Source organism: Capricornis sumatraensis, chromosome 17 (genome assembly GCF_032405125.1).
Source record: "Capricornis sumatraensis isolate serow.1 chromosome 17, serow.2, whole genome shotgun sequence".
In the NCBI taxonomy this organism is placed as follows: domain Eukaryota; kingdom Metazoa; phylum Chordata; class Mammalia; order Artiodactyla; family Bovidae; genus Capricornis; species Capricornis sumatraensis.
Window position 1 is genome coordinate 64,773,308 of NC_091085.1, and position 12,614 is coordinate 64,785,921.

A 12,614-nucleotide genomic window follows, 5' to 3' on the forward strand; every position below is an offset into this window, starting at 1 on the left:
CCCATGGGCAGAGGAGCCTGGTAGGCTGCAGTCCATGGGGTCGCGAAGAGTCGGACACAACTGAGCGACTTCACTTTCACTTTTCACTTTCATGCATTGGAGAAGGAAATGGCAACCCACTCCAGTGTTCTTGCCTGGAGAATCCCAGGGACGGGGGAGCCTGGTAGGCTACCGTCTATGGGGTCGCACAGAGTCGGACATGACTGAAGTGACTTAGCAGCAGTAAGGAACTTAAATGAGGGTAAGAGGAAAATTGTTTCAGAGTCGAGATGCTGGTGTAGCCATTTCTGGGGTTTCCTTTCCTGGATGTATTTTATGAGAGCACCACTTCCTTCCTTGTTTGAAGTGACTTAGGTGTGGTGTTCTCTAAGTCAAAGGCCAAGCAAGATGGCTGTTGAAATCCCAGTAGCTTTCTTAGGGTCAGTGGTCCCCAAGTTAAGAAAAGTGTTTTGTTGTTCCCAGAACATTGCCAGGTCTTGGGAGATCCCCCAAGCTAAGTGATGAGAGACAGGAGGGCAGTACAGGTGAATTATAGGAACTGCCGTTTACACAGTTTCATATGTGTGCCCTGATTCTGGTTTACCACCCATTCTGAACACCTTGGTTTTCCCATCAATAGAATGGGCTTGTATTGGATACCCACTAGTGATGGTCTGTTCCTCTTTCTTTCCTTCCAGACTCGGAGGTCAGAGACCAATGACCTCACTCTAGTATCGGAATGCCCAACACTCTGTAGTGAATGGGTGGATGAATGAATGACTGGACAGATGAACGTATGAATCATAACAGCCGCCTGTGTAGTGGTGTACCGAGTTATCTCAAACCAGCTTGTGAGAACAAATGATTAAACATTCAAGAGTTTCGCAAGCCCATTGTTCAGTTACTGGTAGCTTGAAATCGACTGTGGTGGGAATGTTTATACATGAGGGCAATCGACAAGGTTGTAAAGTCGAGCTTCCCGTCTGCTTCCGCAGAGCCTGTTCGCCTGCACCCCGCTGGATGCCACTTCCTGTGTCAGGCAGTCTTCACGTGTGTGACTCCACGCAAGCATCGTGAGATGGCACCATTGTTATCCCACTCTGCAGATGGGAAGCCGAGGCCCAGGGAGCAAGGCCACCTGCCCACGAGTGGTTTGATGGCCTGCTTCACTTAGGTGAACGGGGACGGCCGTCGCCATCCCTGGGCTCGGCGGCCCATCGTGGCCTCACAGGTACTGGTTGTTCTCACCACCGCTGTTTTTAATCAGCTCCTCTGGGAGAAGAGAGGCAGTTGCCTGGTGACCAAAATGTTTTCCTGGCCCTCCGAAGAAGGTCACGCTGAGTGAGGGGGAGGATAAAGGTTGCCACAGGGGGCGCCCCCACTTCCAGACAACAGAGCCAGTCAGCCCAGCCATACCCCATGCAGCACTCCAGGCCTCCTGCATGCTCTGACGCCATTAGCTGGATCGAATTAAAGGCCTGACGTCCCAGAGCAGTGGCAGCAGGCTTGTATGCAGAGAGCCCTGCGGTGTGTGGGCATCACGGCCAGAGAACAAGGCAGAGGGTGGGTGACCGCAGGGCCCCCAAACCTGTCTAGCTGTATGTGCCTCTGACGTGTCCCTTTGGGAGCACAGTTGGGGACAGTCACAGGTTCCCCAAAGCTCAGCTCAGGGTGTAACAGAATCTCTCCAGGGGCCATTCCGGCTGGGCCAATCCCCATCTCTGGGGGCCTCGTCTACCCCGCCGCATTGTCATCTCCTGTGTGTCCACCTCCCACTCCTCCAGGACTCTCTCAAGAGCAGAAGTAAGGCTCCCAGTTACTCCTGGTTGTGGCTCCAGGACCCATGCAGGCCTACACACAGCAGGCCCTGGACAAACGGGCAGTGGATAAATGAATGAACAAGCAGACCTGCACACTGCCTCCCTGGTGCCCGGAGTTCTTGACTCCTCCAAGCCCTGCCATCAGGAGTACATTTCCCATGGTCATCATAGCCCAGCCTCCCAGCTCCTGCTGGCGGGTGAAGGTGGCATGTTTGGCAGTAGACCCAGAACAGTGGATGGGGGCCCTGAGAAGGACTCTCCAAGGAGGTGATGTTTACACTGAGATTCAGGAGCCCCTGCCATGGGAGGAGGGAAGGGAGGGGAGTTTCAGGCAGAAGGGACCAACACAAATGCTTGTCTAGGAGCTGACAGTGGCCAGCAGGGCTTGAGATGAAGTTGACCGTGTAAATGGGTGATGGAATAAAGACCACCTCCCTTCACCCCATACACTGGGGGGTCTCTGGGCAGTCTCCCAAGGGCCAGAGCAAAGCCATGTGACCCTCCCTGCTCCTGGGCACTGTTCCAGGGCTTTCACCCCCACCCACCTGCACTGAACCAGCTCTGAGAGCAACCGTGCCAAGGGGCGGAGATGCATGAGAACATCATTTTCTCTCTCTCCAGCAAAAAGCCCCAGCATAAAATCACTGGATAATTCAATAGAATAAAATTCCAGGAACAGATATCTTAAGTCAGGACAACACTGTGTCCGGCAGCCTCGGGTAATTCCTAAGGTTCCCCGGGACCCCGTTCCTGTTCCAGAGGGCAGCCTGGGTTTCTAGATTCCTCCTGACGTGACGTGCAGCCTCCCAGGCGACTTTCCATTTAGCTAGGACCAGCTGATGCCCTGCAGCCAACATTTCCCCAGCTCAGTGAGATCTCAGCCCTGCCGAGCTTTTGCAAATGCATATTCCAGGTGCAGCCCCTGCTCTGTGAGTAACAAGAGTGTGAAGGGAGCTGGATTTTCAACCAGGCGGGGGCTGATTCTCTGCTCTGGTAGGTTTCAGGAAGCTCTTTGGTGACTCTGAACAGCTCCTCTTCTCTGAAAGGGCTGTGACCCTCAGCTTGAACCTGTGGTCTGCACGTATGAGCAGTTGGTTTGAGCACCCCCTCCCCAGCCTCCTATGACATAGATGTAAGTGGGCCTGCTCAAGTCTCCCCCAGCCAGCACTATCAACAGAGCCTGGCACCCAGGACAGCCCCCAAATACATGCTAATAACACACATCACCAGGCACCGTGGAGTGCAGTGGTCTGGGCTTGAGATCGGAAATATGCTGACTTTGAATTTCTGCCCTGGCTGTGTGACCTTTCTGAGAACCAGTTCCTTTGTTGTGAAGTGGACATGATTCCACAGCGACTGCCTTTGCACTGTGGCCCAGGCCAGGCCCTTCTGATGGAGGTTCTCATCAACTATTATTATCCCCATCTTAAGGAGGAGTCACAGTTAGACAGCTGGTGGGACTGGCTGGGGTCACCCAGCCTGGTTAACGAAACCCAACTCCCTACAGCCAGCCTAAGTCAGAACTTCTCCCAGGATTGCATTCTCAGACAGGTTGAAATGCAGCCTCCTGGGCGCTGCCTGAGTCCCTGAACCTCAAGTTTGAGAAGGTCCCCACCCTAAGCTACTAGGCTGAGCGGCTAGGACTAGTTAGTGTTGTCTGTGGGGGTGTCCACTTCATCATGTTGGGCTCTCCTGGAATAAGCTAAGCAAAGCACCCCCTCCATGTGCATTCAAGCTGGATTGTTATTATTATTATCATATTATCTTTATTGCTGTTCACCGTAGAGCTAATTAACGTTGTCCTTCTTCACTGTTCCCAGGGAGTTTCCTTTCTGAGAATTGGGAGGAGGTGTAGTGGAACCGGGGTGGGGGTGGGCGTGGGCGTGGAACCTCCATTCGTTCTGATCCCTCCTATCTGTATACCCCAACTCTGCTCATACCTGCTTCTTCCCAGGGCCGGCACGGGTGCAGAAGGGATGAGCACGGCGGCTGCTGCAAGGACTGAGGAACCTGGGTCCCCCGTCCGGGGCGGGGCGCTGCCCACTCCCGGCCTTGCGCGAAGCCGGCGCGCGCTAGGACCGTGGCGCTCCGCCCGCCGCCGCTATAAGAGGCTGCGCTCGCGCCCCACGCGGAACCCGCGGCTCAGACCGGTTCCTGGCGTCCCGACCGGTGTTGGACCCGAGGCCGGTGCGGCCGCGGCGCAGCTAACGCCAGCCCAGGGCCTGGGACGGACGAGCGTCCCGGGACCCCACCCCGCCGCGGGCACCATGGGCGCTGCCCACTCCGCGTCCGAGGAGGTGCGGGAGCTGGAGGGCAAGACCGGCTGTGAGTATCCCGCGGGGGGCGCGCGCGAGGACAGGGGCGGGGACCGCCGGCCGGCTGACCGTGGGGTTCCCAGCCCACAGCCGGCCGCTCGGCTCTGGGCCCCCGCATTGTGTGACCTTGGGCTAGTAACTAGCTGTCTGGGCGCCTCAGTCTCCCCTTCCTTCAAATGGGTTCCCCACCGGCCGCTTTGCAGGCTGCGACGATGCTGAGTAAGTGCCGGGGCCGCTGTGCCCCGGCGCCCTCGGAGTTGGACAGTAAGCCCCGCCTGGGACTGCAGACCCGGGAGGGAGCAGGGTCCTGGCTCTCCCCGCCCGGGGCAGAGCAGGCGCCCGGGAGAGCGAGCGCCTGGGCGCGCTCAGCTGTTGTGCGCTCACCGCACCTGAACAAGTCGTTGGCTTCGCGATGCGCCGGGGGAGGAAAGTTTTGAAATCGGCGGCAGCTGGGTACGAGCCGGGCTGCGTGACCTTTGGCGGCTGCGCAGGTCTCTGCGCCTCCCGTCTGTGAAATGGGTTCAGGTGGGTCCCGCTCCATGGGTAACTGGGAGGATTAAGCGAGGCAGCGCCCGAGGAGCACTTTGCGGGAGCCCGGCGACCTTCCTCGAGCTGGCCCAGACTCCCGGGCCCCGCAGAGGCTGCGCGCCCAGCGTCCGCCCGTGCAGGGCGCACCGGGAGGCCGGGCTGCGGGCCGAGCTGACCGCAGGGAAGTGATGGCGGAAGCGCCTGACCGCCCTAGTCCTGCAGGGCTGGGAACTTGACCGTAGGCCGTGACCTCTGGGCCGCTGGTTCTGTTACGAGGCTGTGAAGCGGAGTGTGGACTGAGGACCACGAAAGGCTAGGTGAGTGGGCAGACTGGCTTTAACAGTGGGCAGATGGTGTTTGATCCCTGCCAGCTCCACTTCCTGGCTGTGTGACCTTGGGCTAGTCACTTTACCCCTCTGAGTCTCTATTTCTTTCTAGAATGGGATTTCTGCTAGTATCTGGCAGACTAGATGGTCATGAAAACGGGAGCCACAGATGTTATTTCCAGGCAGCAGGCTCCTGGTGCCTGCCTGGAGTTTAATGCAGACAAAGTCCATGGTTGATCAGCTGGAGGGAGCCATCCGGCCATTTGTGCCTGGACTGAAAAATGACCCCTCCTGACCCCCAATCTAAATACCTCTTTCCAGAAGAATTGGATGAAAATTACAGAAAGCCCTTAATTAGTTGTGTGTGTGTGTACAGGTACATACGTACACAGACATGTATACAGACACCTTCCTGTGTACAAATATAGAGTGTCTTCTATGGGAGGGAAAAAAAAGGTGTGGTCCATATACATAATATGGAACCCCTTTCTTTCTTTCTTTCTTTCTTTTTTTTTTTAAAGAGAAGTAAGAGTATATTTTGGTAACTGTTTCATTTGCATCAAGGAAGAGTAATGAATACTTACCAGGGTATTTGGTAGAAGGGATGGAGGAGTGAGCCTTTCACTATTAACTCTTTTACATTTTCATTTTGAATCATGTGTGACTATTTCTTCAGAAAGTTTTACAAAGTCTAGCTCATCCCCAAGGCTCGCGTGAGAGAGGAGGTAGGACCGTGACCTGACTTTCTTGGGCTTCCCCTGTTTCTCCTGTATTTCTTGAGTGCCCGCTGGCTGCCTGGAGTCTGGATGGATAGAAGTAGGATTCTCTGAGGCTGGGATCTCTGCAGGAAGTGTGGGCTCTACTGGCTATAGTCTCTCAGGCAGCCCCCACGCCAGGCAGTCTGGGGGAATTCCATCTGCTTGTGCAGTTTGACAGGTGATGGGGCCGCAGAGCATGCTGGGAATCTTGTCAGTTTCCTGGGTCCAGCCTCCTACAGGGATGACAGACGCTGAGTGTTCCATGCTCTGTTGCTTTCCCAGATATGGCTTCCCTTCTTGCTGCTCAGAACTCGGATTTCACACCCCAAAGAGAGAGGGGAGACAGAGGAGAGCCAGGAAGGGGTGTTCTGGGATCAGACTAGAGGGATGGATGAACGCCTGCCTTCTGTTATCTGAACTTTAAGTAGGTGGAAAACTCCCCTATTTCTGTGGAAAGGGTTGGCACGGTCTGAGCTCTTTTACCCGTTCAGACCTGAGAGACTGATATTGCAGAGGGGAGACGCACAGTATGAACAAATCAATCCGTGGTTCTGGGAAGAAGGTACAGCCCAATGGCATGAGAGCTGGGATGGGGCAAGGAGACATTTCTTTAGGGTCAACCTGGAGGGCTTCTCAGAGGAGGTGATAATGGAGCAGACCCAAATAAGAAGGAGCAAGCTGTGTGAAGACCAGTGGGAAATGCACTGAGGGCAGAGGGCACAGCAAATGCAAAGGTCCTTTGGCAGGAACAGAGTGAAGACAATGAGTGAGGTTTGTTTGAGGTGAGGACATGGACATAGGGCTCAAGTTGGGACAGGAGCCTGATTTAAGGGGTCTTGCTAGGTATGTGGACTTGGGCAAGTCATTCATGCCCTGAGTGCCTCAGTTTCATGCACTGTGAAGTCAGAATAGAAGTCATACCTTCTTCTGAGTTGTTAGGAAGGATTAAATGAGTGAATATATGCAAAATATTTAGAACAAGCAGCTTGCCAGGTGGCGCAGTGGTAAAGAATCCGCCTGCCAGTGCAGGAGACTTGGGAGACTCGGGTTCAGTCCTTGGGTTTGGGAAGATTCCCTGGAAGAGGGCGTGACAACCTGCTTCAGTATTCTTGCCTGGGAAATTCCATGGACAAAGGAGCCTAGCAGGCTATAGTCCATGCGGTCGCAGAGGGACACTACTGAGCGAGTATGCACACATGTAGAACAAGTATTTAATATTCTCAGTCTTGCTTTAAACACATTGATAGATCCTGGTCGCTCTGAGCCACAAGTAAGAGTTAAGCCTTGGTCCCACTTCTTCAGAGCTGTGTGACCTGAAGCAAGTTGTTTACCTCTCTGAGTGTTAATGCACCCACCTGGATCCTGGGGTGGAGGTATAGATTGAACCACACAATGTATATGTGTGTGGCAATGCCTGACTTGGTGTAGGGACATCAGCTCCCAGGATCCCGCGGGCTGGGTGAAGTGTTCCCGTCAGAACCCTTGGGAAGCATCCCTGAGAAGGGAACAGAGCCTCAGACCAGGGCAGCCAAAGGACAGGCGGTGCCCACGGGGTTGCTAGGTTACCCCTGCCTCTCTGAGCACCAAGATGGTCCCTGATTGGAAGAATCAGCCTGATCCCTTTGCATGCACCCTGAAGGAATCCTCATAGTAATCCTCCAGGGAACGTGGTACTGTGGCCAATTCAGATGAGGAAACCGAGGCTCAGAGGGCTCAAGCAACTTGGCTGCCATCCCACAGTGCATAAGCAGAGGAGTAGGGGATCCCAGCATCCCCGGGGTTCACTGTCCTGCCACCACTATACTTTCACTGTTTCATCGCCTTGCAGATTTCTAGGAACCCGAAAAGGGTAGGAACAGGCTGCCATACGTTTTTCTCACCTCCAGGCCTTTGCACAATCTGTTCCCCAGGCCCTGGAGCACTCTTTCCATTTCAGGTAATTCAGCATTTGCATGTGGCAGTAACCATCACCCAGGAGACAGCATGGCTCCTCTTCTCCTCATCTCTTTATGAAACTCATGCTCTTAGTTCAGAGCTCAGCTTTTAGCTATTGTTTCCTCCCAGAGAGCCTTCCCTGGCTACCCTCCTTCCAACCTTGGTGTGTTAAATGCCAGTCCCCAGCGCTCCAGCAGCTCCTGCGTTGCCTCCCATAATAGCATCACAGCCTGTTGTAATTGTCAGCTTTGTCACCTGCCACCCCCTCGAAACTTGGAGCTCCTCGAGAGTGAGGAGGACGGTCTTGTTCACCTTTGTACTCACTGGGAACACAAGAGGTTCACGTTGAGGGGGTGAAGGCCCTGGGGACTTTATAACCCAAGCAGTATAGCTCAGGTGCGTGTGTCCGGTATAAAATCTAGCACCACCCCAGCAGCCAGCCCGGGCCATGCCAGCCCCCAAAATAGGCCAGAGTGCAAGCTCGCCCACAGAGGGCCTCAGGTCTGCGCACCCACCTCTCCTTTCCTCTAAGAGCCTCATCGATTGATTTAAAACACAAGCAAGTATTCCCAAACATCTTTGCTGCGTCAGCAAAGCCAACTACCTAGATGGTTAACATTCCTATTAAAAACCCCAGCAAAGGCATCCTCGTTGTGTGTCTGAGTGGTGAGCTTGCCTTTCTCCATGGCAGGTGTGGAGTCAAGCCCAGCGTGTGTGTCCCGGGGTGTGACGTGGGCCCTGGACGGGAGGAAAAGCTCCTGAGGAGACACGTGTCCCCCGTCACCACCTGGAGCTGGCGTGGAGGTGGCCCCGCTTCCCGTCCCCCCGCCCGGTGTCTGCCCCTGGAATTGGAAAGAAAGCAATAAGAGTAGGATCCTGGGAAAGGTGGAAGGGTCTGTTTTTTTTTTTTCCTTCAGGCTCCAAAACAGCTCCACAGGCACGTCTATATAGATGCCAAGAAGCTGCCAGAAGGGAGAAGAAAAAACAATCTCACAGATCGGGAGTTCAGACCTCATGATGGCCAGAGCTAGTGTTTATCGGGCACCCGTCATCTGCCAGACGCCGGGCTGAGCCGGGATGTTCCCCTGTGGCGGCTCACGGAATCCTCCCAGGGACGCTGTGGCCTCCTTGTTCCGTAGATGGGCAAGTCGAGGCCGAGGAGAGGACGTGACAGACCAGGGCCACAGGCCACTGAGAAGCAGAGGCGGGATTCAGTTTCTGGTCTGACCCCCAGACGTCATCCTTTGGGGAGGGAACCAGAGATGAGGGAGTCCTGTGCGGCCTGGGCCTGCTTCTAGGGGTGACACAGTACATCTTCCACCAAAATCTCCCTGCTGGGCGATACTCCTGGCTTATAAAACCTTCAGGAAGCCCCAGACTGTGGCCTCGGCCCCTTCACCAACTTCTCCCATGCAGCAGATGCCTCCTCTGCCCTCCTGAAGGGGCCTTGAGGGGTAAGGGCGGGCCAGCAGGTACCACTGTGTCCTTCCTGTTGTCGTCAGGCTTGTGAAGCTAAATGGCCAAACAAGACCCACCCAGCTCCCTTTCCATTTTCTCTGGGGTAGATTATAGTTTGTTTTCATTAAAAAAAAAAAAAAAATTATTTCATTTATTTTTGGCTGGGCCGGGTCCTCATTGCTGTGTGGGCGTTTCTTTAGTTGTAATGTATAGGCTCCTCATTGTGGCAGCTTCTCTTGTTGCAGAGCATGGGCCCTAGGCAACTCGGGCTTCAGTGTTTCGGCTCCCAGGCTCTGGAGCACAGGTTCAACAGTCATGGCACACAGGCTTATTTGCTTTGCAGCATGTGGGATCTTCCTGGACCAAGGATCGAACCTGTGTCTGCTGCATTGGCAGGCGGATTCTTTAGCACTGAGCCACCAGGGAGGTCCTAGACTATGGTTTTAACTTGGGATCCTTGAGGAGTCTCTGAACCCCCATAAAAATGGGGTGCAGAATTGTGTCCTGGGGGCCCTGGGAGACATGGACCCTCAGCTTTCATGAGATTCTTAGAACAGTGACAGTGCAGTCCACTGTATGTAAATAAGACCCCAAAAGTAAAGTGAAGATAAATTGAGCGCTAAATAATTTTGTTTAGAAAAATGAAAAAGGGTGGCTCCCTGCTGAGGGAGGAACAGACATGTATGGGAGGACTGGTCGCCGACGTCTGAGCTCTCAGGGCCCCTGGGTGCAGTGGCCTCGACCACAGAAGGGGGAGGGCCGAGTGGCCCCAGCCCTCAGTAACCTCCTCTCCCTTGGTCAGGCAGGGGTGTCCAGACCTCTGCCCACCCCTGGGTGCTCTCAGTGTGGAAACATGCAGGAAAAGGCTGGGTACAAGGGAACTGATTCCTGGGCACCCACAAGCACCCCTGCTCTGGCCCACTCTGTGCAGCTGGCCCACTTGTCCTGTGTCCGTGGCAGTTGCAGAGCAGGACCAGGTGATCGTGGGGTCTGCCCTGTGCAGCAGTGCTGAGACACCCTCTCCACGCCACCAGTTCCATACCTTTGAAGATGTGACAGTTGACCAGATGGTCTTGGATTGTGGCCGAGCTCACGGCTGCTCCTTCTGGGGCCCTTTCCATCCATCGTCCACCCATCCTAAGAGCCCAGTGGGACTTTAGTTACCTGTTTACAGATGAGGACACTGAGGCTCAGACATGCAGCTAATGGCTCAAGGTTACTTGGATGCATATGTGTAACTGAATTGCTGTGCTGTACACCTGAAACTAACATGATCTTGATACTATGGATCAATTATACTTCTATAAAACAGGAAAACACAGCCTACAAAAGATGACTTAGATGCTGTGTGTAGAACCCAAATCCAAAACCAGACCTTTTTTCCCGGGGGTAAGGAGAAACTCCCTGTCCCACGTGCCATAATATAGACGAGAGTGTGAGGGTCCCTGAGTCTGTCTTATCTGGGAGACGTGATACTGCTGACCCATGACCTTGTTTTGTTTTGTTTTTAGATATTGCTTATTTGGCTGTTCAGGTCTTAGTTGTGGCATGTAAACTCTTAGCTGAGGCACGCGTGATCTAGTTGCCTGACCAGGGATTGAACTCAGGGACCCCTGTACTTGAAGTGCAGAGTCTTATCCACTGGACTTCCAGGGAACTGTGCCCCTCACCACAACCCTGTCAATAGTGTTCTACACAGTTGTTTATTAAGTTGGCAAGGGGACAGTAGGACCTCGAGATGTGTAGGATTAGCTCTGGGTGATTTGGAAAGTTCTAGAACTGTGGGCTACCCATCCTCCAGGGAGGGCAAGCTTGGTGGTGGGCAGTGTGAGGGGTGTGGAAAGGACTAGGGAAGAGGAGGCCCTCTCCAACTCCTGTGGAGTCAGACCTCACAGGTCTGACTGTGAGGCTCGCGCCCGTTTCAGAAGAAATAGTTGTGTTTTCTCTGCGTGAGAGCAGCTGGTGAGCACTTCCCAGCTCCACGGACTAGTAGTAATTACATCCCTTATGCATCTTTCCTTCTCGCTTCCCCCACCCCCACACTGGCAGGATAATTTTTTTGTGAGTTAATGGTCCCCAGAAGGCAGCATGGAACTTAATCACTGATCAGATGTGCCATACGGCCCAGTCCTACAGACGAAATGTCTCATGTGTTGTTGATAATATGCTGCTGCTTTTGCAAAGCACTTCTGTATCTATTATCTCAAGCCCAGGGAACACAGAGTTTTCAGCTCCGGGGTACCCACTGCTTTGGGGAGATAAGGTAGGGCCTCCTTTTCCCAAGCTGGAGAGGCCAGGCAAGGTGACAGAAAGGAACGTGGCACCCGGGGCCTGCCAGCCATCCTGTCGCCGGTGCCAGCTTTATTATTAATTCATAAAACCAGAAGGTCAAGTGGGTGATTTCCACTGGTGGTGGTGGCCACCTTAAGGGCCAGGACAAAAAGGCCCTTTGTTGTCCCAGCCCTGTGACCTTTGTGGACCGGTAGGCTGTCAGAAGTGGGCCTGCAGTTCTCTGCACAGCTCCCTGGGAGGTGAGAGAGCGCAGTTTCAGGGCTCAGGTACCTCTGGGAGGGAGGGCAGGTGGCCAGGCGGGAGACATCAGCAGGGTTGGTGTGACTAAGTCATACAGCAATGGAAAGAGAAGGGTAGGGGGATCCCTTCCACCTCCCAAGTACCAATACCAGGGCCCCAGTGATCCAAGCACCACGGGTGAGCACCCAGCACTTCACAGACCTTGCCCACCTGGTAGCTCTCAGGGTTTCCCTTATCTTGTCCTCTCCTGCACCTCTGAGACCTCAGCCAGAGTCCCATGTGGGCATAGACTAGCCTCCCACCACATTCGCCTTTACCAGCAGCAGATAGGTGTGGGTTTGAATCACGGCACTACTTCTTAACTGTCTAAGCAAGAAAATTTGCCTCCCTGAGTCTCAGTCTCCTCATCTGTAAAATGGAAATGTGTCCTAAGCCTGCTGTGAGGATTAAGTGAGAATTTGAGTAAAGCTCTTCGCACACCATCTGTGTTCAGTAGCTGTTGGCAGCTGTGAATCATTTTGATTTTTGTAAACCTTTCAGAAGCTGGCCACATATACGCCTTTTAAGGGTATTCTGTAACTCCTTCAGCAGTTCATATCATCTTTGACATGTCTGCCATCTTTGACATGCCTTAAGTTAGTCATTATCTTGCCCTTGTGCTGATGATCAGGGACCTTCAGTTCAGTCTCTCAGTCATGTCCAGCTCTTTGCAACCCCTTGAACCACAGCACGCCAGGCCACCCTGTCCATCACCAACTCCCGGAGTTCACCCAAACCCATGTCCATTGAGTCAGTGATGCCATTCAACCATCTCATCCTCTGTCATCCCCTTCTCCTCCTGCCCTCAGTCTTTCCCAGCATCAGGGTCTTTTCAGATGAGTCAGCTCTTCGCATCAGGTGGCCAAAGTATTGGAGTTTCAGCTTCAACATCAGTCCTTCCAATGAACACCCAGGACTGATCTC

General features: G+C 53.8%; 1 protein-coding gene across 2 annotated transcripts in view; it reads left to right on the forward strand.

The window, feature by feature from the left end:
* Nucleotides 1-3,961: 3,961 nt before the first annotated feature.
* TESC (tescalcin) overlaps nt 3,962-12,614 on the forward strand; it is a 62,891-nt gene continuing 54,238 nt past the window's right edge. For both annotated transcript variants that reach the window (XM_068990129.1, XM_068990130.1), the window contains exon 1: nt 3,962-4,124. In XM_068990129.1, coding sequence (XP_068846230.1) covers nt 4,067-4,124 — 58 coding nt within the window. In that variant the 5' untranslated portion in view covers nt 3,962-4,066. The remainder of the gene's footprint in view (nt 4,125-12,614) is intronic.